The sequence below is a fragment of the Euprymna scolopes genome, chromosome 29 (genome assembly GCF_053919585.1).
Source record: "Euprymna scolopes isolate OS-2025 chromosome 29, ASM5391958v1, whole genome shotgun sequence".
In the NCBI taxonomy this organism is placed as follows: domain Eukaryota; kingdom Metazoa; phylum Mollusca; class Cephalopoda; order Sepiida; family Sepiolidae; genus Euprymna; species Euprymna scolopes.
In genome coordinates this window covers 78107154-78134379 of record NC_136510.1, presented here as the reverse complement: position 1 = coordinate 78134379, position 27226 = coordinate 78107154, and the positions used below count along the sequence as shown (strand labels likewise).

The 27226-nt window shown below is 35.1% G+C and overlaps 3 protein-coding genes across 13 annotated transcripts in view; 1 reads left to right on the top strand and 2 right to left on the bottom strand.

Annotated features, from left to right (window-relative positions):
- LOC145252733 (rho GDP-dissociation inhibitor 2-like) overlaps positions 1 to 7415 on the bottom strand; it is a 170618-nt gene extending 163203 nt beyond the window's left edge. The window contains exon 1 of the mRNA XM_080112598.1: positions 7215 to 7415. The gene's annotated coding sequence lies outside the window, so the exon portion shown is untranslated. The remainder of the gene's footprint in view (positions 1 to 7214) is intronic.
- Positions 1 to 27226, bottom strand: part of LOC145252734 (uncharacterized) — a 676168-nt gene that overhangs the window by 28201 nt on the left and 620741 nt on the right. For 2 of the 4 annotated variants that reach the window (XM_080112601.1, XM_080112600.1), the window contains one exon: positions 19666 to 21456. The exons of the other annotated variants lie outside the window; for them this stretch is intronic. In XM_080112601.1, coding sequence (XP_079968727.1) covers positions 21337 to 21456 — 120 coding nt within the window. In that variant the 3' untranslated portion in view covers positions 19666 to 21336. Of the gene's footprint in view, positions 1 to 19665; positions 21457 to 27226 lie in introns of those variants that run through there. 4 annotated transcript variants of the gene reach the window in all.
- The window catches only part of LOC145252731 (NADPH:adrenodoxin oxidoreductase, mitochondrial-like), a 314252-nt gene that overhangs the window by 81155 nt on the left and 205871 nt on the right, over positions 1 to 27226 (top strand). The gene's annotated exons all lie outside the window — the stretch shown is intronic.

The window sequence follows — 27226 nt, the reverse complement described above, 5'->3', positions numbered from 1 at the left end:
TTTATGGCCATCAACTTCGTTTGCAAGAGTGTGCAGAAACCAGCCGTAACAAATGATTTAACTTTATGTTGAGAGAGAAAAAACAATTGATATTGAAATTTAAACATAAATCTCGACCACCGAGTTTTAATCTGAGTGTTAACAGAAATCATAAATAGCAAGAGTCGCAAGAAGCAATTTTTGCTTCAACCAAGGTAAAGGTTATACTTTCAATAGTGTTCGTTCGTGTACAGCTAAGCATTCACATCGCTCGACCAATTGTCACCAAACTTGGTCAAAATATCAGATATGGTCTAAGTTAGAATTCATTTAACTTTGGGATATCTAGGTCAAAAGTAGATATCATGAAAAATGTGAAAGTCATACTATATTTTTATAAGGGTGTCACATAGTCAAGGCCCAAAGGCCACTCGAGGATAAGGGTCAATGAAAGTGGTACTGTAGTAATCATTAATGATGTAGATTGAGTAGAATTTGGATTATTTAAGGGGGCAGCTCAATAAGAATTGTTTACATTGGACTTGAAGGTTACTATATTGTAATCAGCTGGGAAGCAGTCCAGTAAAACAGTGTTCCATGGGCAGGCTATAATAGGAAAGAAGCTTTGTTCATGGACTCTGCATTTAGATTTAGGCGCAGATACAGAGTGGGGGGAAATTGTTGATAGTGGTTGTAGCTAGTCGAGTATTTTTTATGGAAGTTTGGTAAGGGGGAAATCATAAATTAGAGTTCAGACGAGCACTTGGCATTAAAATAATGATAGAGCAGAGACAGGCTTCCAACGTCTCTTTTGTGGGAAAGAGATTGCAGGGAAGGAAAAAAGAGCATTACCTACTGGGTTTTTAAGTCGGTTTTGAATTCCATAAAGAAAAGATAGGGCACACTAAGCAGCTCCTTCTCAGATGCGACAGCAGTACTCCATTTTAGGACTTACTTGGCTCTTATACAGATAGAGGATTACATCGACAGTGAGATACTGGTGCGGTAAAATGGTCCAACCAATTTTCCAGCGATCTCCTTCAGTTCTGTTCATCATAGGAGTTCATGACTTGGTCAATAAGGTACTGCATCTTATATGACATTGATTGTGAAAAGTTCAAGCAAGGTCGAAATTTTTACATTTCGATTTACTCAAATTTATTGCATGGATCTGATGCTCTTTGATAACAGTAAATGTTATGCAAAATTCCAGCTGATTAAATAGTTTTTGAGTTATCAACGTTTTCATGGCATCATTTCAAGAATACTTCATACAATATGGCAAAGATAAGTCTTTGATCCATCCTTACATTGTCAGGTGGAGATATGCAGTCATGTGACATATGAGATTTAGTAAAAAAGTAACAATCTATAAATATATATATATATATATATATATATTTATATATATATATATATATATATATATTTCTGTAGAAATATATTTTCTTATAATAATTGGTTGGATCATTTTACCGCACCAGTATCAATCCTTATTTAAGAAGCTCAATGTAATTACAGAGCAATATAGAGAATAAATGACAAAAACTTATATTCCAAAATACATGATGTTGACCATCTTATAATTTATTCCTTTAATTCAGTTTACTTATAAAATTCTTGACAGTATCTGTTTCGTAGCGCAAAATCAATCAATTATTATATCAATCAGTGAATCTATTATGCCCTTAACTCATCAGAAGAAATAGCAACAATCAATCCGCCAAAAGGAATTGAAGTGTGATTTGACATGATTAAAATCCGAAAATTGGAAGAGAGACTGTAAATACCTTTTTATTTTTCCATTATACCATATTGAATTCAATAGATATATATATTATCTCAAAAAATCTACACTTTCCATTATATGTATTTTAAATTTTTATTTTGTAAATTAATATTCTCTAGTTCTAATTTGTAGCCTTTTATTATTTTATTAGCAAGGATACCGGACATCATCCGGGATTATAGTATCTGTAAATTACATAGATTACAGAAAAAAATAAAAAATAAACAATCTGCTTTTAAATGGCAAAGTTCATTTTGAAACAAAATTAAAAAAAAAAAATCATGCCTTGGGTAACATTCGAACTCACGACCTCTGTTTCTAAGTATGGCATGCTACTGAATTGATCCACGGGAGTGAAAAGTAGAATCTTCACATGCCTAACCACAGTGACTTAGTTTACAATACATGTAGTCTACATTGCACTGTAGAGAAACTACTGTTGATTTTATAAATCTAAATTCTTGAATTAAAGTTTAAATTAATTGGCTTGAATTAAAGTTTAAAATGCAAGAGTCAAGTATCATGGTTCAATTATGCTCTAAACGTAAAGATTCATTTCGAACGCGCTTCTGTCTTATCTACTGTCGATTTTATAAAATTATTTTTTACATAATGGCTTCAATTAAAGTTTAAAATACAAAGATCGAGTATTATGGTTTAATTGTGCTCTAAACAAAAACATTCATTTCGGAAACGCACCTGTCTTATCCAAGAACCTACTGTTGATCTACATTGGGCCTTTCTGCTTGTGCGGTGATAAAATTTCTTGAATGCACTTGTGATATTAGATTGGGTAAGGTGTTCACTTTAAGCAAAATTTGATTTTCTTCTGTAGTCAGATTGTTTTTTTTTTATTCTTGATTTTTGATACTTATCGGAGGCATTCTGATACAAAACCTATCTAAGAACACTCTCAGATTCATCAAGTACATTTGGGTGAAATTTTTTTTTTAAAAATCGTCCCAGTCGTTTCAGAGTTCATAGGAAACGAACTCACACATACACAAAGTGTCTTTTATATATAAATAGAGATTACTATTATTGCTCCCAAGCAACACCAAGTTAACAAAAGACAGAAAAGTTATTAGTTCCAAACAACGTTGCATTTAAACACACCTGCTTTATGTAGGATATTGAGCACTTTTGGATTAATACTATTTAAGAAATGTAATACTGTAATATTACATTTGATGCTTCCATTTTTTTAAGTGTGGAGTGAAAAAAATAAAAATAAAAATAAAACTCAGGAGATCTCCAGAGCTCAAATGAAACAATCCAAATCAAATTAAAGATGCTGCCAAAATATTATGATTATTTCGTATCCTATTATTATTATTATTATTTGTACTCACTAGGAGTTTTCATACAGGCCATCATCAAGATTTTTCTTTTTGAGAACAACCTGTGCTGTTCCCTTAATTGGTGGTTATGGAGTTATTGAACTTCTAATTATGAATCATGGAATATGTATTCTAAGCAACAGGGTGAGTAACATGAGCACCCTATTACTTATTATTTTATTTCATTTTATTTTTGTAAACTTTACCATTATTGTGGCCTTGCAAGCCAATAATAATCGAGACAACCACAGTGGTGTAATTAACAAAAAGTGTATTAGCAAAAGTATGTTACAAAAGTACACGTCATGATTCTGAGGCCATAGCTACCACAAACTGCTACTCAATAACGTGTCAGATGTAACTGTATTTATTGTGTCTGGGTAAGTCCATTATTCCTAAAATAGATAAACCATGTCACAACAGAATATCTCTTAAAGTTTCTCACACAAATGTTTGGGAACTGCCAGGCTTGATGATTTATAGCTGACATGAGTATGATTTTGGGTTTTGCAGCAGACAGGTAAAGTGTAAAAAGCTAATATCAAAGAGAGAGAGAGAGAGAGAGAGAAAAGGTGAGAGGCAGTTTGAGGGAGAGGTGTGGAAAGAGATAGAGAGTGCTCTCGTATTTTATGTGCAATTAAGGAGTGCGGTCTCCTAAAAAAAAAAAAACAACATTTAAAATAAGTTTTTTATCTTTTATTTTTGGAATCCTTTGAGATGAGGCTTCATAATTTTTGTGTTCATTCTTTTTCCAGACTGTTATCTTCATCTTCATTGTTGTTGTTGTTTTGCCACTTCAGAGGCCGTGGCGCAGTGGATAGAGGCGTTGAGTCTCTGCAGTTCCAGGTGAACATTGTCTGAAGATAGCGGTTTCAATCTTACCTGAAACAGGCCAGAGGATTAGTTGGCCAAAACGTGGTGAGACGACAACAACTATGGAAGACAGTAATTTTGGGGGATACAATTACAAGACTCAGCATTTCTATCCTGTCACAATTAATGAAGAAGGCCAGAGGATGAGTTGGCTGAAACGTGGTGAAACACCAACTATGAAGACGAGAATAACAGTCCACAGAAAGAATGAATACACAAAATAAGTTTTTAAATATAAAAAAAATGAATAGAGAAAAGAATTGGTTTGCATCAAATTTTGAGTTATCTAATATATAAAAGGCTATCTGCCTCTCTGTCTGTCTCCATATTTTCAAACTCTCTCTCCTCCGAAACCAGATGTCGCAGAGCGGCGCTAGGGGCCTCAAATGATTGGATTTTTTTATGGACCGTTCAGTTATGGGTCTTTAGCCGGTTAAAATAGTTTTTAAGAGGTCAAAAATGGGTCAAAATTGAAAAAATCGTTATAAATTTTGTCCATTCATCCAAGTTTATTTTTAATTTTTAATTTTTAATCCGTTCATATGCATGTCACGTTGATACAGTGGTTATGTCACCAGCTTTGAATGCTACAGTTTCAGTTTCGATTCTAGCTGATGGCACCTAAATACTTTTTTGTTTTTACTTTTGAAATTACAACTCTATAATAATATATACGAAATCTGGACACAATAAAATATCATACTTAAGCGTATTTTACGGCTGGGCAAAACCGCCCCACCCTCCACCCCACCTCGTTAGTATTAAGTAAATGCGTTTTTAAATGAATCAGGGCACGTACGTGAACGTCAATAATAAGTATATGGGGACTTCAAAATGTTTATTTACCAACTATATCCCTTTCAATATTGGGAACATATTGGTGACATTTCCTGAGACTTGTGATACAAAAATGTGATATTTACTGATAGGGCTACTGTCAAACAAAACAGGAGATTTGCTGGCAGTAATGAAGTGGGCCAGACAAGTGTTACAGCTTTAGGCTTTCTCAACCGACAAGGTCAATGTTATGAGAGCATAACGTACAATTTCACTGGTATTAAAATATGCTGACATGTTGCAGGGTGTGATAAAAAAAAAAAAGAAAGAAGAAAAAAAAGAACTTATCTGTAGTTTTTTTTCTCATCTCAGGTAATCTAAATGGGAGAAAGGGGGAGAGATGAATGGAGAGAGAAAGAAATGAGGAGGCTGATGCAAAGAAGCTGAGAGCGAGAAAGAGAATGAGGTGACATAAAAACGGGGGGGGGGGAAAGAAGTAAGAAATGACAAAGAGAGAGAGATAAGAGATGACAGAGAAAGTGTGAGAGACACAGAGAGAGGAAGGAAGAGGTAGAGAGTGAGTGAAGAATGATGAGAGAGAGAAAGAGTGAATGATAAATATTTAATATTCATTGAATAATAATAATAATAATAATAATAATGAGAGAGAGAGAGAGAGAGAGAGAGAGAGAGAGAAATATGAATAAGTGAAAGTGCTTAAAATAACAGAAAGAGTGATTGAATGATGAATTATACAGAAAGAAAGAGAGAGAAAATGAGAGTGAAAGGGGTGAAAATAACAGAGAGAGAGAGAGAGAGAGAGAGAGAGAGAGAGAGAGAGAGAGAGAGAGAGAGAGGTGTATGTGGTTTATAGGAACCATATACACCATGATCACGTGATATAGTTGTAACAGTCTTCTTTCTATTATTGGCTCTTTTGAGCAGTGACAGATTCTGAGATTTTCTTTTTCTCTTTCTTTCTTTCTTTCTTTCTTTCTTTCTTTCTTCCGGTTTTATGATGGATATAATAGGTCCGAAGTGAATATGGTACGATATTTCAGATTAGTCAATTTGTTTGTTTGTTTTTTTTTTTTAAATTTGCTCACCCCCACCCTTCTACGAAGTTGTGTCCGTCAAATAATTTTAAATATAAGACCAAGAAGACATTAAACAAACAATAAAAAAGAAAGTATACATTTGAATACTTCAATCATTAAGATATTTAAAAAAAAATATTTTTAATAATAATAATAATAATAACAACAACAACAACAATAACAACGTGTGTGTGTGTGTGTGTGTGTGTGTGTGTGTGTGTGTGTGTGTGTGTGTGTGTGTGTGTGTGTGTGTAGATTTGACTTAAAGGCTGTTGAGATTTGGGAAAATCTTTTTAATCGGTTTTCGGACAGAAATTTGGCTGTTAATGGATCAAAGTTCAACGATTTGACCATTGAGAACTCTACCAAACTCCTCCACCAATTTTTGGTCTACACACTTTAATTTTAGATATAGGTTACTTGGACATGGATCTAACTTTATAATTTGATTTGAGCCCAAAACAATAAATGTTAAGGAGTCAAAATTGGGGTCAAAGTTTTAAAAAAATTTACCTCTGCGGTCTCTACCAAATTACTCAGCCAATTTTAGGTCTAAACATTTAAAATTTTACATAAAGTGTATTCAGATATAGGGCAAGCTTTTTAATCGTTTTTTTTTTTTTTTCCTGAAAATTTGGATTTTAAGGGGTCAAAGTTCAAAAGATTTTATCTTTGCGGTCTCTAGCAAGTTATTAAGCCAATTTTGGGTCTAAACATTTGAAATTTTACATAAAGGGTATTCAGATATGCAGCAAGCTTTTTAATCAGTTTTTGGGCGAAATTTTGGCTGCCAAGAGGTCAAAGTTGACAGAGTTGACCTTTTCAGACTCTATCAAACTCCTGTGCCAATTAGGGTCTAAACACTTGAAATTTTAGATATAGGTTACTTGGACATGGGTCAAACATTTTAATTTAATTTGAGCCCAAAACAATAAATGTTAAGGGGTCAAAATTGGGGTCAAAGTTTTAACAAATTTTGACCTGGGCGGTCTCTACCAAGTTTTCTCTATGGTAGTTAAGGAAACCTATTATATAGAAAGGCATTACCATACATATTCACCTTTTTTAATATATACATACTAGCAAAGATACCCGTGCTTCGCACGGAGCTTTGTTGCGCACTCGGGTACCAAAATCTGTGAGCACCTTTCCAGTAAGTTGATGTTGTAAGAGCAACGATTGCATAAGGTGATTAACATTTTAACTACCTCGTGTAGTGACTGAAATTCAATCAGGAACTTCACAAAACATTTTCATCAAAAAGGAAGGTTACTTGATGTTACATAGTAAATTTTTCATTGAAGTAATTTTCAACTCTTGCTTAAATTTTATCTTGCACATTCAATACTAAAAACTTACCACAATCAGATCATGTCAGTTTTTCCTCATATCCATTTCTCGAACTTTTCACTGAAGAGCCTCAGGGTAAACTACATTTCTGCTGCTTTGATTTGGAGCCAGAATGTAGAGTTTTTCTGAACTTCCTGTCCGGCTGATGGAGACGTAGAACATACCGTGACTGAAGCAGTCTGATGTCAAGTCTACGCCAATGGTGTTAAATGTCTGACCTTGACTTTTGTTTATGCTCATTGCAAAACACACCTTCACAGGAAATTGGAGTCTCCGGAATTTAAATGGAAGTTCTGAGTCCGATGGAACTAAGGGGATCCTTGGCAGTAGAACGGTTTCGCCTTTGTAGGGACCACAGGAAATGGTGGCCTCAAGTACATTGGTGTGCAATCTGGTGATAACACATCTGGTTCCGTTTGTTGTTTTTGGCGGTTCCAAGGATCGAAGAATCATGATTGGCGATCCAATTTTGAGATTTAAAATGTGTGGAGGCATTCCAGATATCTCCAAAGAGTTTAAAAACTCCACAGGGTAGTGAACAACTTCATATTCATTAGTAGCCGAATCAACTGACTTGTATTGCTTTGTGTCTCCTGAAAATTCATTCATTATTGAATTGTTCAAATGATTCACATTGCTGTTTAATGGCGAAATAATAGCCCTCTCAGCAAGCCAATCCGGTGATTTTCCATTGTTTTGCAGGTCTGGGTACACTTTGTCTTTCAGTTGCTTCTGATTACCGACACATTTACCAAGCGCAGTTGGAATCTTAATTGTGTCAGGTGAAGAAGTGATAGGAAACTGACCATTACCGATTTGGAGAAGCAATTTTGAGAAGTCTGCTGTAGCTGTGTTATCAGAGATATAGGCTCTCATATTAGTAGTCAGTCTCTTCACTATAACGTGCCTCCAGAGATAGGATTGTTTCAAACTTGCATTGACAATGTTAGCCCTTGTGCCATTTTTAACCACTGGGAGGATTTGACGGAAATCACCGCAAAATAAGGTTGGAATGCCACCCATGGGATTCTTGTTTCCTGTGATGTCTTGCAGTGTTCGGTCAATTGCTTCATAAGCACTCTTGTGCGTCATTGGGGCTTCGTCTACAATGATTGCAGAGGTGTCTCTAATTACATTTGCCAAGGCTGAGTTACCAGTAATTTTGCAAACTGGCTGATCCATTCGATGAGTATCCAAGGGTACTTTAAAAGTGCTGTGAAGAGTGCGGCCACCTTGTAGTAGAGTAGCAGCAATGCCACTGGATGCTGTTGCAAGCACAATCTTTCTCATGGATCTAATCTTTGCAAGGATCAAATTGATTACAAAAGTCTTGCCCGTACCACCTGGAGCATCAAGAAACATCATGTTTTTGTTCATTTCACCTTGTGCTTCCAACATTGCCATGAATGAATTGTAAACTTCTCTTTGAGAATCGGTCAGTTTTTCTTGCATATTTTTTGCTTGTAGGGAAAGTTCTTCAAGATTATAAGTAACTTCACGTTGATACTCTCTCGCGAGTCTTTCATCTCTCCCTTGCGTTGGTGCAGGTAATCCATAGTTTGCCAATGGTTGACCGCACATAAGGAGAACTTTTTCTTCAATTAGACAAAGAGTTTTATTGTAGATGTCCTAATTAAAATCTGCTTCTGGATTGTTAACTTCTTGCCTGTATCTGTGAAGAATGTCTTCAGATATTACATCACGAAAAGCCATCCAGATCTCAAGAGGATTTCTTGGCTCACAGGCTGTTAAAATTATCACAAATAGGCTTCACAAATTTGAAGGTGATTGAGTGGCACTTGCCTCTCCTACTGCTTGATGCAAGTGATGGTCATTTTCTAGAAGGCCTCGAGCAAGGCACGCTGCTCTGTATGTTTCAAACACCTGACCATTGTATGCTCGCAAATTTTGAAATGAAGTTGGACCAGCAACCTCATTGAGCAACAGGCGTAAGAAATAACACTCCCCTGCTTTTGGACTAATCGTGTAGATTCTCCCAATGCATGGTGCCTTCCATACATCATCATTTTCAGTACCTTCAACTTGTACCCCACGCATTCTTCTCATCCATTTCTTTGTCGATTTGTTCCAAGTGTAAAACTCAGGGACTTCTACGTATTTGAGACCCCTTGCAAAGTCATCCTCATGGCAGAGTTGAAAAAATGCTGTCAAAGTTGTGGCAGGCGGTGGACCTTGGGCTCGTTCCAGAGCAGTATCAGCTGAGAACATGACATGCTGCCCATTTTCAAGATGAACAGAAAGTTGTACAATTGGGGGGAAATGTTCATGGATGGGATGTTCCAATATCCTCCAGGCCGCCTCTGAACTGCCGACATACCTTGCATTCTGGAACTGCTGGATCTCATCCACAATGTGACTTTGTACTTGGCCTTGTTGGTTAGCTGCTCCATCAGTTCTTTGTAGTTCAAACACTGCTTGATCACATCCTTTATTCACGTATTTGAGAACATATTTGATGCTTTGGATCGAGCTGCAAATTTCTACGTTAATGTGAGCGTTGAACTGCTGAAGGAGGACCTTGTTGTACGGAACAATCCACTGGTTTGTTATTTCTTGATTAACATACCGACCATTTCTCTTCATCCTTATTGTACCAGTCTGGCCTCCATCTTCTGGTTTTCTTCGCCTGTACTTGGGGTAAGAGTCTTGGCCTTGCTCGGTACACTGAAGAAATTCTTTTGGGTATTTTTTGGAACATTTGTTGTCAATCGTACATGGACAATTTGGATTAAATGGTCCACAAGGTCCATGCACCATATGTGCCATCACTTTAGCATGAAGATCAGGATCTTCCTCTTTGTCAGGGATCTTTGCAGATATGCAGAGATCCATTTTTTCTGGTAGAAGTTTGTCCTCTGGGGTCTGCCAGGTGAGGATGTGTGCATGCGGCAGTCCTCTTTTTTGATATTCAATACTGTACAGGAAAGCCCTCAACCTGCCAAATCCTCCCTTTTTAATAAATTCAAGTAACTTTTTTAGCTTCTGCCTGAAAACCCTGGCAACAATATCTGGACGATCCTGAGGGTCTTGCCCTTGAAGACAATTTTCTGTAATTTCTGTCCACTTTGGATTTGTTGTGAACGTGATGAAGAGGTCGGCTCGGCCCATTCGCCGAACATATGCCATGGCATCACTTTGACGCTCAAACATGTATCGAGTGCCTCCTGTATAAGTTGCCGGAAGAACAACTCGTTGACCAAACTGTTCTGGATTCCCATCCTCCCTAAGAATTGAATCTCTCAAGTTGCTATAATTGTCAGCTCTCAGGGTCTGTTGCTCACGCCTCAGGAACTGTAAACGTTCTGTTTCAATCTTGCAGTACACATCCACCAGCCATTGTTGAAATAGCCTTCGGTACCAGAGAAAATAGTTTCCAGGCCGAGTCATTAAATGGTACGAATAAAATTGCTGTTGGGTAACTTTTCGCCCATTGGATGCCTTCATGTAGATGTTGTAAGATGGAGAACCATAGGGGTACATTAACGGGTACATTAAAGTATCGTAGAGGGGATGTAGTTCGGAGATCCATTTTAATGTATCATTTCTAAAACGCAAGACAATATCCCGGTTAGCTGTTGGTTCATTCTCCATTAATATTCCAATCTCATACGTTGTTGTTGGAGCATTGAATCGCCGTGGATGCTCTTCTTGCGGCCTTCGGTCTTCCCTTATGACAACTTTATGTTCTACCAAGTGTTCTTCTTCAATCCTCTCCTTTGTTGTTTTCAGCTGACAAATGAAGCTGTTGTTCTCATGTAAAAATTCAGTCAGACTTTGGAGAATGTCTCTATTGAGTCTACTGTCACGTCCCCAATTATGTAGTTCCTCTTCCAGACTATCCAAGAAGTAGACTTGAATAAACTTTGCTGTTTCATCTTCAGGTGGTAAAAGACTCCCAATCTGGTGGCAAACCTGGCCTCGAATTCTAAAAGAAGGATTCCACCCATGTACTGCCGCAATTTTGTGACCAAATGATGTCATTGCAAAACAATTGTTATAACTGCGTAGATTTTGCAGAAAATCTTTAGAGATGGGACCATTGCCGGAGAGCAAATCTTGAAGCAACTGAGGCAGTGGTGGAAAGCTATCAAGCACAACTGAGGCAGTGGTGGAAAGCTATCAAGCACAACAACAGAAGAACAACAACAACCAGGGGTTTCTCCTTTAAATTTTACAGCTGAGCAATGTTGACATACTTTGTCCATTTTTCCTATATCAGCTGTAGTGAGAGAGTCATTTTTGTTGTAGAGCAATCCTTTTCTATTGCAGTGTTCTATTTCATGGTGTCTCAAAGCAGTCATTCGTTGTCTAGCTGCCTCGTTTTCTGTCAATTGCTGGGGCAAAGTCATACTCTCTCTCCATGCAGCCTCTCGTTGTTGCCCTTGGTATAGGCGAAAGCTTCGTTGGGTTTCCGATTCATTCTGATGTCGTTGAGCCACTCTCAACTGACCTTGTGTACGTCTACTTACCTCATATAATTCATTCGATCGTAATATTGCTTCTCTTTCCAGTGCATATCTTTGCCTTTCTTGAATTTCATCTTGTGATGAATTTAACCGCCTTACAGCATGTCTAGTTCTGTCAGCTTCACGTTGGGTTTCTCTTTCCAAATCTGACAGTCTTGCTCTCCTTTCTCTTTGACGTATCCTGTTAAGTTCTAGACGTCTTTCTCTATCTGAATTGTTTTCATTGGAGCGAATTGCAGCAACTCTTAGTCTATTAGCTTCCAATATTTCCATTCTTTCTTCCTCAATTTCGTTTCTACTTCGTTTGGGTGGCATAATTTCGGTTTTAAACGGAATTGTTTAACGATATTAATGATTGTAAATTAATTAAGCGTAAAGGAAATGTATACTAACTGAAATGGACGAACTATAAATAATATTTCTGAATAGTACAATTATAAACAATTATATTGTACCTATTTACTATGCCTCCCCACGGGACAGAGTTAGACACCAGGGTCGTTTTTTAACGTGGAGAAAAGGTACAAAAATAAAAATTGTCTCAGTCGTGAAGGATTTCTCCTCCACCGAAAGAGAACAAGAAAATGAAGTGCAGCATCTGAAGAACAGATACTACACTTTGATCTTGACCAAAAGGAATGAATAAAAGCGACCTACGTGTGACTCATTACTTCCGGGTGTAAACGTCACAGTCTAAAAGTAATAATTAAAAAAAAAAAGTAAATGTAAAATAAATGTAATACCAACTTAGGTTAACTAAGTAAACAGTACAATTAAAACAGTTCTATTAAAACAAATAATTACTAAGATCTAGGTAATTGTTAGTCTCATTGTTATGGTTTTAAAGAAAAAAATGTGTAAAAAAAGTTCTGCTTTTGTGAGTACGTGTATTTCTTTTAAATTACATAACCTTTTTATTTTATTATTTATATCTCTTTTAAATTTATATATTTTGTTAGTGAACTGGAAGAAATTCAGTTGAATAAAACCTTGTTCGTGTTCTTTACGTTAAACTCATATTTTTATAAAAGGTTCATCCGGTTTAAAGAAAGCACTAAGTTTAAATAAGACTGGAAATAACTAATTCAATATATAAATAGAAAAATGAAATAAATATAAGCTTTAAGTCTTAAGATAGTAATAATCAAAATGTAATAAATTATTTGTAGTTCAAATCTATGATAAGACAGGCTTTCGAAATAGGCTCGACCAGAAAGATTAAATTGGAACGAAATTATAATCTCCGTGCCATTTTCAAAACAACCCCACAAAAGTAACGGTATCCTGCAGTTGGTTAAATGACAATGGTTGTAAGAAAAATGTAAAAGAAAATGCGCTTATCTGTTTATTTTGACCTGTTTTATTTAATTAAAAAAAAATTGGCTATAACTGGAAGAGAGCGTTATGTTTTGGGGGTTGTTTAAAAAATAGAATGGAAATAAAGTTAGTTCCGTTTTAATTGTCTTTAATTGCGGCAAGCGCTAACAAAATCGAAAAATCACTGTTTACATTCGAAATGTTAACTTTTATAGGTTTACAGGTTTGCTGACAAGGCTGGGGGTGTTTAATACAATTATTTTACTAAATTGATTTTTTTCATTTAAAAATAAAATTATTTCTTTTTTAATAAAGTTTTATTTTTAAATATTTGTTTTTGTTTATTTATATAAAATTACGATAGTTGAATTGTATTCTTTCAATTATATTGGCAAGTAAAATATAAAAGATTAAAACGGAACGAAATTGAAATTTCCATTACATTTTCAATACAATCCCAAAACATAAAGCTTTCCTCGCCAATGAATTGTTTTGATAATATACGTAAAGTGAAATAAATCGAATATAAAATTAAATGAAAATATATTAAATAATTAAATGTTAAATAGATTTTGTAAATAGTACAGTTGAAATAATTAGAATATTTCCAATATGTAATAAGGTCGAGGTAATTAGTTAAAGAGATTTAATATAATGTGATATGCAAATGAGCATAAGTCATTCGATATGGGGGTGGTTTGTAGACTAGTATATAAAGAAATTAGGCATAGATTCTTATGTCTCCTTTAACAGAAACATCCTAAAATGGGTTCTAATGTTTCTCTACCAGGAGAGATCTTACCTCCTTTATATTTCGTTGATGATGGAGAGCTGTACACACAGACAGAAACACACGAACCCTATTACTTTATAAAAATATAGATAGATGGACATAAAGTTATGAATAGTACATAGGACCCGAGCAAAGCAGGGCTGAGCTGCTAGTATGCCTATAAAAGTGAAATTGTCTGTGTGTCTGTCTGTCTGTGCTCATTTCCCTACCAAATTACTCTGTCAATTTTCAGTCTACAGACTCGAAATTTGACATAATGGGCATTGAGATTCGGGAAAATCTTTTTAATCGGTTTTTGGACAGAAATTTGGCTGTAAAGGGGTCAAAGTTCAACGATTTGACCATTGAAAACTCTACCAAACTCCTCCGCCAATTTTGGGTCTAAACACTTGAAATTTTAGATATAGGTTCCTTGGACGTGGATCAAACTGTTTAACTTGATTTGAGCACAAAACAATAAATGTTAAGGGGTCAAAATTGGGGTCAAAGTTAAAAAAATTTTGACTTCTCAGCCAATTTTTGGTCTAAACATTTGAAATTTTACATAAAGTGTATTAAGACATAGGGCAAGCTTTTTAATCGGTTTTTGGCCGAAAATTTGACTACCAAAGGGTCAAAGTTAAAAAGATTTGACCTTTGCGGTTTCTAGCAAACTATTCAGCCAATTTTGGGTCTAAACATTTGAAATTTTACATAAAGTGTATTCAAACATGCAGCAAGCTTTTTAATCAGTTTTTGGGCGAAAATGTAGCTGCTAAGAGGTCAAAGTTTACAGAGTTGACCTTTGCAGACTCTACAAAATTCCTTCGCCAATTTTGGGTCTAAACGCTTGAAATTTTAGATGTAGGTTACCTGAACATGAGTCAAACATTTTAATATATATATTTACATATGCACATAAAGTTATGAACAGTACATAGGGTCCGAGCAAACCTGGGCTGAACTGCTAGTTTATTAAAAAACAATCAAATTTGACCCACAATGACTGATAATAAAGCTTCTTAACGAATTTCATTGTGGTGAAACAGCCAGAACGTCTTCTATGATCTTTCCTACTAGCCACTGCTTCTAAATCTCCATCACTATTATCCAGCTCACAGTATAAAGTTGTTTTTTTTTTGTGTGTTTTTATTTTATTTTATTTTTTATTTTTATGGAAATTGCTCCAGACTAGGTGTGGAGCCACTTGACATAATGGGCTAACAAGAATGAAATGTGATTGCTGAAAAGACAGGGGATACCTATTGGTCTTAGTTTTGAAAAGACTCATGCTATAGGCAGGAGGAAAGCAGTCAGTTGTTCTTGGAAAGAAGCTACAGGAATAGACAAGCTGTATTGCAGAAGTACTAAGTTGCAGCTAATATTTCCAAAATTTTTTAATCCGGTGCAAATCATGATGAAGGTAACTCCCTTCTAATATTCCGGTGCTTTCTTGAACCCACGAATAGTACAGGGAAGCAACTATCTGTTGTACTTTACTGCTGCAAATATATTTGAAATGAAAAATACATAAAAAGATTATCAAATTTGTCTCGAACACGCTATAGATGCACAAAAAAAAAAAAAAATAAATAAATAAAAAGAAAAAAAGACCCGTTAGGTCACCCATTGAGCTTGGGCTTAACTGTTTCAATCAGAGAAAGTGAGTTTGCAAATCTGTTAAATATAAAAAATAAAAAGACAAAATCTATTATATAAAAGGCAATATGTGTATTAGTATATGTGTGTGTGTGTCTGTGTGCGTTTGTGTGGCTGCCAAAAACTTTCGACACATGTAACAAACACTGACAAAATTGGTATCATTAGAAAGATCAATCTTTCAGACAACAAATATCCAAAAATTGGTTATTCACATTAATTCTTTAACCATCAACTGAGCTGTTTTTTTGCATCAACATTTTTGCAAGTCATTCACGCCTAGCGATCTCACCGTACGTTTAAAAGATGTTATTTCAAAGACCTGTGACCTCATAAGTGCACCGTAGGCAAGACGGCTAACGCATTTGCTTTTTTTGACCTTCTTGTCCTCTTTCACATTACAGGTTTGAGCTTGGCTACTGCGGCTATTTTTTTTGTTTGCGTTCATATGGGCACTCCCTACTACTCAATAGTCTTACTTTACCACCTCCCCTACCCGGGCAACGCCGCGTAGCCATGCTAGTACCAAATAAGACTTTTTCTGCTCATTATCTGTCTTTCTTTCTCTCTCTTATTTCCTCTACAACTATAGGTTTAATAGTATTACTGTTTGTGGTGATATTCCCTTTTGTTTAGAATCGACTCTTCCACTATTTTTTTTTTAGTCTTTTCTTTCTTTGCTATTTTTGACTATTAATAATATGTAAGACTAGAAAAAATTTATTGATCTTGAGTTAAATTGTTTCAATCAGAGAAAGTGAGTTTTGCAAATCCGTTAAATATAAAAAATAAAATGTAACGTTGTCCGCAGACTAACACACGTTGTGTGTAGTTTTAGTTGCAACGGAGACCAAGACAAAGAATAGAAAAGAAGGTTTTTTGTTTTGTACAGCGACATTTATTTGCTCATTCTCTTGTTACTGCTGTGACGTCCAGTGGTGGGATTCAAATTTTTTAAGAACAGGAGCTAAGAAAACAGATTGTATATATATATATATATATATATATATATATATATATATATATATATATATATATATATATATTAATATTATATAAACTGTTATGTTAATAAGAATAAAGAATCTACTATAATGTAGTTATAGAACTTTTTAAATATCCAACTATTCTAAGTATAAATTTATTAATAATTGTTTTGCTAATATTCTAATTAACACAGGTCTGAATAGGGGTTTATGTAATTTTAACAACCGGTTTGCCAAATTCATAATATTTTAAGCACCGGTTCGCACCGGTTCATGCGAACCGGTTGAATCCCATCACTGGTGACATCCCTCATGCGATCGTCTTCTCAAGCGTCATTCACGCCTCGCATGTGATCACGAACATTATCCACATCTCTCTTGTGATCATCCTCGTTCTCTTTTTTATAGTCTTTTTTTCTTTACCGGTCATTTTGCATGCATTTACATCTGTGCTGTTGCAAAAAGGCAAAATCCTCAATAAGACTCTTTCTGCTCGTTATCTCCGACTCTTCCTCTCCTCCACTCCTTCTTATTTTCTCTACAACTATAGGTTTAATAGTATTACTGTTTGTGGTGATATTCCCTTTTGTTTTCAATGGACTATTCCAATTTTTTAAATTCTGTTCTTTCTTTACTATCTTTGAAAGAGGGAGAGGAAGAAAGAAAAAAGAGAGAGAGAGAGAGATGGAAGCGTGAGTATATAAAATAAAAAGACGGTGAACGTAATAAATAGCAAGTAAGAGATAGGTAACTTGCAGAGTTAATTACAAATTATGACTAATCGGAACTATTAAGATGGAATTTTTTTATCAAACATAACTCAATCCAAAAACTGAGATATCTTATAGCATGTTTTGTTTTTTTTTTAATTGCATTTTCACCCCAAACAAGGCACATTGCCATTTTGATGTAGGAGGCTACTATCTCAGACATAAATTGCAGGGATACTATGTAGGGAGTTGAGCAGCAAGATGTCTGTTTACATTACACTTGAACTTCTGCATGTCAGTACAGTTGGGGAAACAGGAACCCGAAAGGAAATTCCAAAGTCTAGCAGTTCTGGGAAAGAAACTATTAGAGCAGAAGGCTTTCTGACATCTGGGGATCTCTACTGTGTAGGGGTGGGACTTTGCTGCTTGTTGAGTTTGTTCGGGGCATTTATGTTGAGGGGGTACAAGGGCTTGTAGTTCGTCGGAGCATCCACAATTAAAATACTTGTAAAACGGGCAGAGGGATGAACATCTCGTCGATGGGACAGAGGTTGAAGCTTTGCTGACAGCTTGGGACCTATTCGGTTGGCGACTCTCTTTTGAACATATTATGTGGGATTAAAATATATAGTGAAAATCAACTGAGCTTCAATCTATGGTCTCCCCCCCCCCCTTGTAAAACATTTGCACTAAATATTGGTCTAGCTACAACTCCTTACTCCCTTTTTCTCACAGAAGAGACATTGCAGGTCTATTTCTGCTCTAGCGATACTTTTATGGTAAGTGTTCGACTGGGCTCCAATCTATGTTTCCTCCCCATAAAATGTTAAGAACAAATACTTGCCTAGCTGGAAAAATTATGAATAACTTTCTTCATTCGCTATTTGTGCCTCAAATTAAATGAAAATTCCATAAACAGAGTTTCTTTTCTTAGAACTGTCTGTGGAACACAATACCGTTTATCTGCTTCCTGGTTGACTATAACATGGTCAGTTTCAAGTCTAATGTGAATAAATTCCTATTGAGTCGTCCATTTAGATAATCTAGCCCTACCCAAGTTCCACCATGACTGATCTTGTCTCACCATCTACCTAACACTTAACTATTATCCTTGAGTGGCCTCCAGACCTTGATAAGTGGTGACCTTCCAAGTAAAAAAAAAAAAACTGTCAACAATTTCTCTCATTCTGTATTTATACCTAAAACTAAACGAAAATTCTATAAGCAAAGTTTATTTCCTAGAACTGTCTGTATGTAGAACGCAGTACCACATGCTGCTTCCCAGCTAACTATAACATAGTCGTTTTCAAGTCTAATGTAAATTAAGTTAATGTTTAGTCGTCCTCTTAAATAATTAAACCCTACCCAAGTTCCACCATTCCTGACTCTGACGGTGTTATCCACCTGACACTTATTTACCCTATCCTAGAGTGGCTTATATGCCTTAATAAGCGGTGATTGGCTCAGCTTTAGTAGATAGTGCCCCAAAATCGAATGTAAAATAAATGTTATTGTAATTGAACATAGAATTGATTGCTTTCATGAGAGTTCATTCCTGCTTATTCTTACCGAAATGTAGGTGATGACATGGATATTGACAACATTGTGACCATCATCAATATCATAGTTCCAACATTTTTTTTTTACTTGGAAATCACCACTTATCAAGGCCCGAAGCCCACTCAAGGATAAGCATTAATGAATGTAAAATGGTGGTATAGTAATTACTTATGTTGTTAATTGGGTAGAATTTGATTCTTTATTGGGACAGCTTAACAGGAAATTGTTTACATTTGATTTGAAAGCTACCATGTTGTATTCAACCGGGAAGCATGCCAGCAGAACAGTGTTCCAAAGGTAGTGGTGGTGTTGTTATTATTATTTGCATCTCGATTTTTTTTTTTGTTTTTTTTTACAGCAAAGTAAATCAATTTAATAACCCACCAATTTCTTATGATTAAAATAAAATTATCACTTCATTCATAGAGAGAGGGCACTGAATAGTTCACAAAACCCACACCCTCTCCATGTTAAAAATGGTTTTCTAAATAGTAACAGTATTATTTAGAATATAGCAATGGGAGGGGGCATGGTTAAATAATTTGTTCTTACATCGTTTTCTCATTTTGCCTACCAATCGTCGACTATTTTCAACTGTTTATGAAAACTTTCAAGTAACATGTTGTACGCTAACGACAAACTGATACAATCTGGCTTTGTTTAAAAATCAAAATAAATCTTTTGTAGTCTTACAATTTTCAATCAATTACAAGGAAAAAATTTCAGAAAAAATATACGTGGAAATTAGCGGGGCTTATGTAATAATTTTAAACGTTACAAAAACAACAAATCTCTAATTAAATATTTATAAATTTTAAAAGAATCAGAAATTGTATCTGAATCGGAAATTTAGAATGGAATTGGTAATTGTATCGGAATTGGGAAAAATTTTGGAATCGTCCCATCACTAATATATGTGTGTGTGTGTGTGTGTGTGTGTGTGTGTGTGTGTGTGTGTGTGTGTGTGTGTGTGTGTGTGTGTGTGTTTTCTTTTTGTTTTGTAATGAGATTTCTTGTAAATACAAACATTACCACACAGAAAACCAAAATAGACTGTTGCACTGCTTAGAAACAAAGAGCGTTAGCAAAAGAGTTTTTCCTTCAAGTCAGTAAAGTTCAATCAATGTAGGTTATCAGGATAAGTCAACAATGTCCGTTTTGTATAGAAAGTAAGGTTTCTATGTTGTCTTGAGAACTATAATGAGAGTGCCTGATATGTAAACCTACAAACATGTATTTATGAAAATCACCCTAATTATAGCTATGGAGGACCAAAATAACGTTCTCCATCTCTCTCGAACATTAACCCGATCTTATTATAGCTTTTACAAGTATTTATTTATGAACATGAGACTTTTATAATTATGAATGACCAAAATAACTTATGATTCTTCTCCATCTCTCCCAAACACTAGCCCAGTCTAATTATGGTGCGTACAAGTATTTATTTATGAAAATGAGACTTTTATAATTATGGATGACCAAAATAACCTATGATTCTTCTCCATCTCTCCCAAACACTAGCCCAGTCTAATTATAATCCCTTATGAACATACTCGGAATAACCAAAAACATTCAAAGACAAACACTGTTGAGAAGTTATTTCAACAGAAAAATTAATGAAGAAGAATAGCAGTGAAAAGACTAGGTTAAAAAATGAGATAAACTGTACAGTTACCTCCCTCTATAACGTGGCATGGCCATTACTTTTTTAACTGTGTTCTTACACTTCAAACCTCTCAGACCCATTTTAAGTGCAAATGAGATGCATTTATTCATGATTCTTTCAATAATAACGTATTTCATTATTTTTTCAAAAGTCTTTTCATGTGATGTGATTTTTGAAAACCTCTGTTCTTGCCACCTCACACCCTCATATTTACACGTCCATCATTCATGCAACTTGCTTCTCTTCCCAACCTCATGGTGTATTTTTCTCTCTCTTTTTTGTGGCCCAAGCTCATGCACACTTGCTAATTTGCATACATGCTTTAACGGCTGCTGCTGATACCTTTGCCAGCCAGTCATCGACTGCTGCTGATTCTCTCACTCTCAACCATTCGTGCTGTTACACCTTCCTCTCCTAAAAAAATTGAATTCTTGAGAAAATTCCTCCTCCTTTGAAGGAAGCTGGCACAACCTTATCAGGATGATTGCCGTACCAGGTATAATTCGATTGTAGAAATCATTATGAATTTTATTTGATGATTTTATGAGTGGAAATTTGGAAGGTAGGACACTCTATATATGCTGTTGTCACTGATGGTTTAAAATTTCGACTGGGTTAGTGTCCAGGAGTGATGAATAAACATACAGGAAGGGCTTTCATAACTAAAAAAAGTTTTACTTTTATAAATACATTCATAAACGTATCTGTAATTCAATTGGGTCAACTCTTCTTGGTAACCTCTTTCTCGCAGACATGATGTTGCTGATTTCAATCTTTTCTATGAATACTATGGACATGTGTCCTTCAGAATTGTCTGATCTATTCCCTGCTTCCTTTGTTTCAGCTCGTTTGACTCGTTCGTCTAGTGGTCTCCATCAATTTTCTGTTTTTATACCTCATTGTAATACAGCTTCCTATTTCGGTAGCTTCTTTCCAAGAACTGCAGGCTTGTAGAACTCTTTTCCTGCTACTTATAGTGTTGGTCTTTTCAAGACAAAGGTCAACAGGCACCTCCAACCTTTGTGATAATCATCTTTTGTTCGTGTTAGTGCCTTACACCAAGTGGCTTCACACTTTGTCTGGAGCGATTTCTATATAAAAAAAATAAAATAAAACAGTTTAGTGAATTATTTCGATGAAATATTCTAATCGTATTATTTGTATTCTTCGGACTACTGTTCTTATCTTGGGTGTAATTTTCACAACGTTTCAGTTGATGTCACCTCTGACCTTCTTCAGGTGTATCTTGTTGAACTCAGGAATCTTTCCGCACAGAATTTCAAACAGAACGCTTTATTTAGTCCACCAAGATAACATGCGCTCGTTCCGTCAGCCATGACAAGGTAGAAATTTTAAGTAATTCGCAATTATATTTTGAGGAACAAGAGCATGCTATTCCCAGGATTAAATACAGGATTCTGGTTGAAATTCTGTGCATATTCCCAAATTCGACAGAAAGATTTCTGAGCTTGACAAGCTACACCTGAAGAAGGTCGGAGGTTACATCAGCCAAATCTTTTTGAAAATTACACTCAAAATGGGAACAATAGTCCAAAGTATCCAAATAATACGAATGATCAATCCTCATCTCCAAAATTCAGAAACAAAATATGCCAATATTTCTCTGCGCCATAACAACATAGAAATCATATTAGAAACAAAAAAAAGAAAGATTTTATTCCGATTGCCAAATATGCCATGCAGTAAAGCTAATAAATGTGAAAGGCAATTTATTTATTTTCTTATCTTTTTTCCTTTATTGACAAGCGTTTGTAATAAATGGATTTTATCTGCCAGATTTGAAATAAGTAAGTTTTATTTTGTCTTATCTATGCATCTCAAAAGCGCTTTTGGCCGAGGCATGTAAAAAAAATCAAAGTATTGGCACATCTTGGGAGGAACGTCTAAGAGTATCCTTTCCTGCCTTGACAGGGTACAAAACCGTCTTCGAAATCTAGTAGGCAAGAACATTTTCGCCTTCCTACTTCCTCTTTCTCGCAGAAGAGATGTTGCAAGTCTATCTCTGCTCTATCATTATTTTCATGCAGATGCTCGACTGAGCTTCAGTCTATAATCTTCATCCTCCCCTCCCTGCAAAACATTCACAATAAATACTTGTCTAGCTACAACAAGTGTCAGTGCCTAAAACTAAATAAAAATTCCATGAGAAAAGTTTCTTTCCTAGAACTGTCCGTTTGTGGAACACAATACCACGAGTTGCTTCCCAATTGACTATAAAAAAAAGGAAAAAAAAAAGCAGGCTCCTTCAGTCTTGGACAGATTAAGGATACCCGTGAAGGGTTACCTGCGCATTAAATTTTTGCGGCAGGAGGTGCGCAATCTCCAACCACACCTCTCCTCAAATGACATTGTTAAATACCAGTGGCAAGTGAAGCACAGCACGACTGGAAACAAATACCGAGATAAGCAGAGAACACATACAACGCCTAGAATTCCAAAATGGTCACCCATTTGATACTAACCAGGCTCAACGTTCCTTAACTTCAATGATCTGATGAGAACTGGTGTGTCAACGCGATTATGCAGTTGACTATAACATGGTCGTTTTCAAGTTTAATGTAAATAAGGCATGAGACACTCTCTGAAATAATCAAATCCTATTCAAGTTCCACCATTACGGATCATCACGGTGTTGTCTCACCATCCACACGACACTCATTTAACCATTATCCTCAAGTGGCCCTTGGGTCTTGATAAGCAATGAAAAAAAAAACAATAAATTTTTATGTAACTACTTATTTTAACAAATATTGATATCCTAATAAGATTTGTGAAATCTTTGGTATTTTCGTTAGAGACGAAGTGTAGTATCAATTCCTATGCTAAACTATATATCATCTATCCTTGGTCAATGTAGGACAAATCCTTCTATACTGAGGTAATTTATAGTTTTATTTCATAGTGGCCCATTTTTGGGAAGCTGGATTTTCAGTACAGGGATTCAGCATTGTGGCAATGGTACGGAAGCTAGAACTTGCAGGACCTATTAAATTAGGCACCCTTTTTTGGACCCTGTCCAAGAGGGAGAGACTAATAGTTGATGCACCAGTCATAATGTAACAACACTTTTCCATGCAGGGGCAAATGTTGCGTCCATAGATGTTCACATTGCAAAGCAAACGTGTGATTTGAATGTCAAATTTGCCATTAATAAAAATGAAGCAGATTTTTGGAATTTTTTTTTTTTTTTTTCATTTTCTTTCTTGTTGGTAAGAGTTTGTGATATAATGGATGCCAGCTGTCGTATCAGTTGTGAATTGGGAAGGGGGAGTTATTTCTTTTTTTGTGTGTGTGTTTTATTTCTTACTTCGTTGCTCGCATCATGTGTTCTGTGGGTTTGAATACCAAAGACCCACCCACAGCAGACATGAGAAGGCAGAACGGATAGATAAAGAACTTTGGAAGTCTTTAAACATTGATAAACTTTTGTGCCCTTGTGTATTTGTATCAGGTTGACAAGAAAGTTATTGCGGTTTTTAACTTTTAAATTCAGATGAACATATCTCGACTCAAACAAAATTTATTGATTAAAATAAACACCATCAGAATCAACACACTTTTGCCAACGCAAAACAAGTGTATTTATGTCAGTAGCGTAAAGATTTTGCGTTCTGGTGGTAATGAAGTCGCTGAAGGTCTTTTTAATATTGCTTAGGTTTTTGAAGCATTTGTCATGCAGAAAGTTATCGAGATGCTTGAAAAAGTGGTAGTCAGTAGGTTAAAGGCCTGGAGAGTATGACGTATGAGGCAGAGTTTAGTAGCCTAATTTGTTTAATTTATGCAGGGTCGGTTTAGTAACATGTCGTTGGACATTGTCGTAGAGGAGAATTGGGCCTTTTTTGTTGACTAATGTAGGGTGTTGTTGTCGAAGTTGTTGATGCATTTTATCCATTTGTTGACAGTACTCCTTCGCCATAATGGTTTTGCCTACATTCAAAAAACTGTAACTGTAATGAATGAGTCCAGTCGCAGATCACCAAACAGTCAGTATGACCTTCATTTACTACAACTTTGGCGTCGGGAAGTGTCATGGTGCTTTGTCAGCATCTAACCACTGAGCTGAGCATCATCGATTGTCATAAAGAACCCACTTTGCATCGCAACTCACAACCCCGTCAAGAAACGGATTGGTTTTGTTGTGTATAAGAAGGGAAGATGACACTTCATAACGGCGTTTCTTTTGGTTGTTGTTCAAGTGTTTTTGTCTTTCCAATCTCTCTCAAGTGGTTGGAAATCGTCATATATATATATATATATATATATATATATATATATATATATATATATATATATATATATATAATGCAGAAGCAAGTTATCGAACAGCTGTGCGTGAATTGGCTTTGACTAAGACTCTTAATTGATCGTTGTTAACACCCGACGGCCGACCACTATGCTCATCATCTTCAAGACTCCTGTCGTCACCACGAAATTTCTTAAACCACCATTGTGCTTTGCGTTCAGTAATGATTCCTGGAGCTGTTTCAGTAGTTTTTTTTTTTTGTTTGTTTTTTCTAATTGAAATAAGAAAATGTGCTCTTTTTCCATTCACCGTTCTGAAAAGAAGACAATTTTTTTTTAACGATTGTAATTTAAACGATCAGATAGAGCGAAAAGCGCTCTTTAAAATGATACATGAAGTAAAGGTATTATAACGAAAAGTTATTTGAAAATACGTTTATATATATATATATATATAGTAGGTTATGAAAATTTATATGGCAATCAAGCTACACAGAATATTCCGAATTTCATCCTTGTGAGAATTTGTCAGGTTTATGGATGAAACGCGGAATATTCTGTGGAGCTTGATTGCCATATATATTTTCATAACTTACTACCTAGCTCTAGCTATGTATTGAGCACTTTTGAAGTAAATACTGAAAATTAACACATAAAACTATACCTTTGTATATTAATTTATGTGATTAAATGAAGTAGTTATATATATATATATATATATATATATATACTAGCATTTCAGCCCGGCGTTGCCCGGGTGTTTGGATTGTGTATGTTGAGCAAAAAAAAAAAAAAGTGGTAGTAGGAAAGCAGGCTCGAACCCATACCACAAAGGAGGAAAAGAACGGGGTAAAACCTAACGTTTATGCTGTTATGACCACCGCCAAACCGGAAGCGACATTTTTTAAAAATTAAGGCTAGACAATCTAAAGGAGGGGATAACTTTAAAAAATATCGGCGAAAAAAGTGACCCCCCCCCCTATAGAAAAGTGCCTAGTTGAAGGGGAAGATATGTTTTTAGCCAATTTTTCGATATTTGTTGTATGAAAACTCGAACTTTAAAACGATACTGATCTTGGTAAAACCCGTCGCCTCTATTGACAGTTTAAGGCAGACATGCAAACAGACATACATACATTCATTTATATATTGGTAACTAAAAATTTTCGACCTAAACTAATGAAAAAGCTTGCCCTATCTCTGAATACCCTTTATGTAAAATTTCAAATATTTAGTCCAGAAATTGTCTGAGTAATTTGGAAGAGACCGCAGAGAGGTCAATTTTTTAAAAAACTTTGGCCCCTATTATGACCCCTTAAAATTTATTGTTTTGGGCTCAAATCAAGTTATTAAGTTCGATCCATGTCCAAGGAACCTATATCTAAAATTTCAAGTGCGTAGACCCAAAATTGTCAGAGGAGTTTGGTAGAGTTCTCAAAGGTCAAATCGTTGAACTTTGACCCCTTAATCGCCAAATTTCTGGCCAAAAACCGATCACATCGATTTTCCCAAATCTCAGTACCCTGTATATCAAATTTCGAGTCTGTAAACTAAAATTGACAGAGTTATTGCGTAGGGAAATGTACACAAACACACACACGCACGTTCACTTATATATATATATATATATATATATATATATATATATATATATATATATATATATATGTACTTAAAGAAAATTTATAATTTAAATTCAAATCTATATTTTACTCTATTTCTTTTCTATCTCTAACCCATATTAATTTTCTTATCAATTTTAAATCTAGACCTTTTATTTCAATATTTTCATATACATCTGCCTTACTTTTAATGCTAGGTTTATTTATGGTGTCTTTTAAATTTAATAAAAACCCTTCAAAATTTGCTGACGAGGAGACCTTGCTAATTAAAAAACTATATGTAATAATTATTGTCCGTAACTTGATGTCTACCACAATAAAAAGCACTGTTTTCCGAAACGATCTGACAGATAATTGATTTTGTTGTTGTTCCTTCTTATGAAACGGATTTTTAATTTAATTATAATTTGATTTTTAAATTTTAAATTATCAATCACATTACTTAGTGTGTGTGTGTGTGTGTGTGTGTGTTATATATATATATATATATATATATATATATATATATATATATATATATATATATATATATATATATATAATATAATAAAAGGATTTTGAAAATCCGACGATATACATTTAAAATGGAAATAAAAAAACAAAATGCTTGATGATTCGTCTGTTCGGTGACTTTTATTAAAATAACTTTATGTTCAAATGTGAAGTGTACCCCTTCAGCTTCCAGTTAGTGTCGGATATTAAGGATAGAAATATGGATCGTTTTGTCACCTTCTTATTGTAGTTGTTCCACTTGTTAATTAGTTGTAGTTTGTTTTCACTTGTGGGGTATTACATTTCGATTTCCAGATAACGTTAGTACATCAGGAGAAAATACGCACTGTTTCGAGGCTAATCTCTTGATAACTTTTTATGCGTACCAGCCTCCGTTCGTTTACTTGCAATTCAGACAATGAGGATAGCCGGTAAATAGCAAACAAAAGTTGTTGTTGTTTTTTTTTTAAAATAAGTTATGTAT